At 34.3% G+C, this 5,999-nt stretch overlaps 1 protein-coding gene across 1 annotated transcript in view; it reads left to right on the top strand.

Moving 5' to 3' along the window:
• The window catches only part of AK9 (adenylate kinase 9), a 110,864-nt gene that overhangs the window by 39,285 nt on the left and 65,580 nt on the right, over positions 1-5,999 (top strand). Inside the window, 3 exon segments of the mRNA XM_023533389.1 lie at positions 164-303; positions 384-564; positions 3,953-4,097. Coding sequence (XP_023389157.1) covers positions 164-303; positions 384-564; positions 3,953-4,097 — 466 coding nt within the window.

Consider the following 5,999-nt stretch of genomic DNA (forward strand, 5'->3'; position numbering starts at 1 on the left):
AACAAGTGCAGAATGATTGCAATTAAGAAAAGGAGTCAAAATTTGCTTTCTAAATTATTTCTTAAATGTTAAAGCACTATCTAATAAGAAATGAAATACTTAAAACTGTTAATTTCAGCAAAACTTATACCCACATGTTTAATGTGGTATTGGTTATTAACAGGATGAGCTGTTCCGTACTCTTGCATCTTATAAACTTATTGCACCAAGATACAGATGGCAGAGAAGCAGATGGGGACAGACATGTCCTGTGAGTTTAAAAGAAGGTAACATCTATCAAGGATTGCCAGACTTTTCTGCAAGGTAAGTAAGATTTTCAGAACTTAATTTTAAAACTTGCCCATATCTCCTTTCAGTCATTTATGATGATGGCATATTTTAAGTTTTCTAGGTAAAATGTACTGTATGTCATCAGAAGAAACATTTAAAAAATTTTTATTGAACCCACGTCCCTATCTTCTTCCACCTATGCCAGCACCACCATGTAAAGTATTCATATTTGGACCTCAGTCTTCAGGGAAAACAACACTTAGCAATTTGCTTGCAGAACATTACAAAGGAAAGGTAACTACTTAGCTATCAAGCTAGCTTTCTACCTATCTGTACTTGATTATAATTTGTATAATTTGTTGGATTTGTACTAAGTTTTCTTAATTTTACACTGTCAATTGGGTAACTATTCCACTGGGCTTAGAGTGGGGAAGTCTTCCTCCTTGCTGTTTATTGTAGCTTCCAGACCATGGTCCCTCCCTGCTTCCAAAAAACCCCTGGACTTGACTGTTACATCATGCAGACGATACCACCCATTACGTCTCTTGGTTCCACCAGTCTGCTGTTTCCTGGGTTATACCCCTCCTTGCTCACTGTCACTCTCTCCAAATGCTCAGTCCTGTCTTAATTCTTGGTAATTTTGGTATCGACAAAGATGACCCTCCCTGCCTTCTGGCCTGTCAGTTTTTTGATCTCCCCTCACAGTGATCTTGTTCTCCACCCTCAGTAAGTGATTTATTTTTAGCTTGGACCACAGTGACAGCAGTAGAGGTAGTAATATGCAGGCAGACTTGGGATATAATTTGAAGACAGAGCCAAAGCATTTGACGAGTCATTGGAATGTAGAGCAGGGGTCCCCAATCCCCCAGGGCCGCTGACTGGTACAGGCCGTGGCCTTTTAGGAGCCAGGCCGCGGCCTTTTAGGAGCCAGGCCGCATAGCAGGTAAGAGGTGGGCAAGCAAGTGAAGCTTCATCTGTATTTGCAGCCGCTCCCCAGCACTAGCATCACTGCCTCAGATCCACCTCAGATCATCAGGCATTAGATTCTCATGGGAGCACTGGTCCCTGGTGCCAAAAAGGTTGGGGACCACTGATGTACTTTACATCCCTGTGACTATTTTTATAATTGCTAATTTGTATTAATTTGTATTTCTTAATCCCTTCACCTTTTTCACCCATTCCTACAACCCACCTTCCATCTGGCAAACGTCAGTTTATTCTCTGTATCTATGAGCTTGTTTCTGTTTTGTTTGTTCATTTATTTTGTTTTTAGATTCCACATGTAAGTGAAATCATATGGTATTTGTCTTTCTCTGTCTGACTTATTTCACTTAGCATAATACCCTCTAGGTCCATTCACATTGTTGCAAAGGGCAAGATTTCATTCTTTTTTATGGCCAAGTAATATTGCATTGTATATATGTGCCACATCTTCTTTATCCATTCATCTATCAATGGACACTTAGGTTGTTTCTATTTCTTGCGTATTATAAATAATGCTACAATGAACGTTGGGAGTGCAGATATTTTTTTGAATTGATGTTTTGGGATTCTTCGAATAAATATCCACAGGTGGATTTGCTGGGTCACATGGTAGTTCTATTTTTAATTATTTGAGGAACATCCATAGTGTTTCCCATAGTGGCTACACCGATTTATAATCCCACCAACAGTTCTTGCCCATTTTTAAATATTTTTGCATATTATTGATAGAAGGTTTTTTTTTAACGTCTGTATACAAGTTCTTGTTTTTATTATAGGTGTTATAAATATTTTATACCACTTTCTGTGGTTTGCAGTTTTACTTTTTTAATGAAAAAGTGCATCATGCTCTTCATTTAAAGCAAGTCACTGAGTCCTGCCTACACTGAGGAGAAGGAGACTTAGGATCCACCTTCTGCAGAGAGGAGTATTAAAGGATATGTGCACATGTTTTAAAATCATCACAATATGTGTCATACAAAGGAATTATAACTTTAAAATATAAAGAGTTCTTACAATTTAACGTGCAGATGAAGCCCCAATGGAAAAAAATATAGCAAACAGGCAAATTACAAAATAATAGATGAGAATAGCCATTAAACAGAGAGATGCCAAAAAACCAGTTATGTCAGTCTCACTGTTGGAGTTGAAAGATCATTATTAACACTCAAGGTTGATGTGTCATGAGGATGGGGAAAAGTATGTTCTCATACACTGCTGGTGAGAGTATAACTTTAGGGATGGCAATTAGAAGCCTAAAATCCTTTCAAGTGTCAATTCTATTTTATAGATTTTTCTTAAAGAAACTGTCAAAAATACGTACATAACTGTATTAATCATAATCTAGTTTATATTAGTAAAAATATGTATACCTAAATATATATTATTGGTATTTTAGGTAAATAAATTGTGATATATTCATCTGATACAATACCATACATCCACTAAAAAATAATTATGTAAATGTATATTTATTGGCATGGAATAAAGTAATATAAACATATTGAAGGAAAAGCAAAATGGAATCTAGAGATATGGAAATATTATTTAAACTTAAAAAGCATATAGAAATCTATTTCTAACAATTCAGTATGAAGTATATTATCTGCCTGCCAAAGGGCTTAGAATATATATATAATTATAATTTAATTTTTAAATGGGCAAAAGTCGACATATGCTTAAAAACAGAAGGTAAGTAAATGACCAATAAACACATGAAAAGCGTCAAAATTACTAATGACTAGAGAAATGTAAATTTAAACTAAAACGAGATACTCCTTCAGACCTATGAGAATGGTTAAAATTTAAAAGATTCACAAACCAAGTGTTGGTAAGTATCTAGGTAGAATGTAAAATAGTTCAACTACTTTGGAAACAGTTTAATGGTTTATTATAAAGTCAAATATACAATTGCCATGTGACTCAGTAATTCCACTTTGAGATATTCACCAAGAGAAGTAAAACGTATATCCACAAAAAGACTTCTTCACAAATGTTCATTACTACTTTATTTATAAAGGTCCCAAAAAGAAAACAACCCCAATGTCCATCAACAGATAAAAACTGGTATGTTTGTACAATAATACTACTCAACAATAAAAACTAACAGATTACTGATATACACAATTACACTGATGAATCTCAAAAACATTATAAGAGAGGAAAGCTTGGAAAAGATTGTATATTATATGGTTCCATTTATATGAAATTCTAGAAAAGGTAAAACTGTAGTGACAGAACACAGAAAGTGGTTGCCAGGGCCCAGGAACTGACTATAAAGAAGCGTGAGGAAACTTTGTGAGGTAATACAAATGTTCTATATCTTGATTGCAGTTGTTGTTAATATGTATATATTTGTAAAAACTCATCAATCTGTATACTTAAAATGGATACCTTTTATTGTATGTAAGTTATACATACAAAGTTGTTTTAAAAAATATATATGTAATTTGAATATATATTACATGATATATACATACATAAATACATAATCTTACATGAAAAATATACTGAATTTCTATAAAAGCAAGTACTCAAAAATCAGTGAATTCTGAAAATAGCATATCTCAAGCAGCATTAAGATTTTTGAGATAGATAGGTATATAGATATAAATAGATACAGATATAGATATAGATGAACAACGTGTTAAATTTTACAGTAACTTGTGCTTATACTGGTTTTCTCAAATATTCTTTGCAGGTAGTTGACTATGCTAAATTTGTTCAACCACGTTTTGATAAAGCCCTTGAAACATTAATAAATAATACCATAGCTGAGGCCACCGAAGTAGCTATTAAAACTGTGAAAGAACGGCTTCTCGCAGAACTAGAAGCTAGAAAACAAGGTAACTCATCTTTTAAAAATATTCATTTTTTTTGTTCGTTTGTTTGTGTTTAAGATTAGGTCAACAATGAAGCCTTGCTACCTGAGGGCAAGAATTTGGTTTGCTTGTCTTGGTATGTCTGGCACCTAGCACATTGAAGCCTCTCAATAAATGGTTGAAGAAATTAGTGTACATAAACCTGATTCATAAAAAGAGAAGATTTCAATTCTAGACATCTAAGGAAAGGAATCGGAAAGAGCTTCCGAACTTAGATTCTTTACTTTCATGAGTCTGTTTGCTGGCCAGAGGCTAAGCAGAACTTGGGCCTTTATCTACACCAATCGTGACACCACCACCACGCCGCCTGTGACACCACCACCACGCCGCCTGACTCACGGAGTCAGCTGTCGTTGCTGCTATTGTTGTTTCAGACTTGTATGTTAGCTCTGATTGTAAATTAAATCTCTCTAGTTGGGGAATATTAATTTTAAATTCAAAAGGTGATCAAGAGGTGAAACTGGAAGAAGCCTTAGTGATCAGCTAACACAATTCTCTAACTTTACAAGTGAGAAAACTGAGGCACATGGAGGTAAAGGGCTTCCTGAAACTCACTCAGCTGGTAGCACAGCTGAGACTTGACTCCTTGTTTCCAACATCCCAGTGTTCTTTCTCCCAACCATTCTGCCTCTTCCTATGACTCAATCCATATTGTATTTTTTTTAGAATAGACGCAAGGGTTGTTTTGGGGTTTTTTTCCTATTTTTCTCTGGGAAAAAAAGAGAGGCCTTATTTTATGGCTATTTTTGAAATTCATTGATTGGCTTTGGTAGAATTTATATCTATAGTTGGCACTCTTATAACCAGTCACATTAGAACACAGGAAAACAGCTTAATCTAAATGTTTCCTCTTAGTGGGATACTCTCAGCGCAGCATAGTGTATAGGATCCAAAATTATTATTTTGTTATTAAGTTATTAAGGATCCAAAATTTGAGATGAGCTCCAGCAATTTTAAGCTAGATTCAACCACCACTGTTTGGATTTTCAGAAGTTGTGACAGTGTACTGTCCTTTAACATAGCCATCACTGCCTCAATTCCAAATATTCTTATCCTAATAAAGCGTTTCTCCTTACAAAAGTCATAACAGATAATATTTATTGGGCATTTACCATACGTTGTGGCTATGCTAAATGCATTGCAAGCATTACCCTACTTAATCCTCGTAACAAGCCTTATGATATAGGTATTTTTATCTCTCCTTTTGTAGGTGAAGAAACTAAGGCTCAGAGGGGTTAAGTAACTTGTCCACCGTTGGCAGCCAGCAAGTAATTGGGATTTTCAGATCAATGTCTGTGCTCTTATTCTCTATGTCTCTCCAGTGGTCACAGAAAACTGTAAAGAGCAGATGGAAAAAAGATTCACTCATACTCCCCAGAGATATCCCCTGTTAAGAATTTGATATGTTCTTCAACCCTCTCTTTTTTCTATTCATATCTGTAATGATTAATTATGATCCTATGACATATGCAAAATTGCATTCTCTCATTTTAAAATAATGCTCTTTAATTAATATGTAATTATTGTAATAAATTGTGTTAGATAGGAATCTAAATTTATTATTTCAAAACGGTGGACCAATTTTACAAATAATATTTACTAAATTATCCATAATTTTACTAGAGATTTGAAATGCTATTTTTATCTTAATATTAAGTTTGTATGTATGTGTGTAAACTTTCAAACTTTTTGTTCTATTCATCTTTCTATTACAGCCTGTAATACAAAATGTAATTATTAAAGTTTTATGATGCATTTTAATCTAATAATATGAACTTTTCCTCAGAACATTTTGTTTTAAGATTATTCCTGGGTATTCTTTCACTTATTCCATAAAATGAATGTGCCAGGAACTGTACTAGGCTT

The sequence above is a fragment of the Pteropus vampyrus genome, unplaced genomic scaffold (genome assembly GCF_000151845.1).
Source record: "Pteropus vampyrus isolate Shadow unplaced genomic scaffold, Pvam_2.0 Scaffold101, whole genome shotgun sequence".
NCBI lineage: Eukaryota > Metazoa > Chordata > Mammalia > Chiroptera > Pteropodidae > Pteropus > Pteropus vampyrus.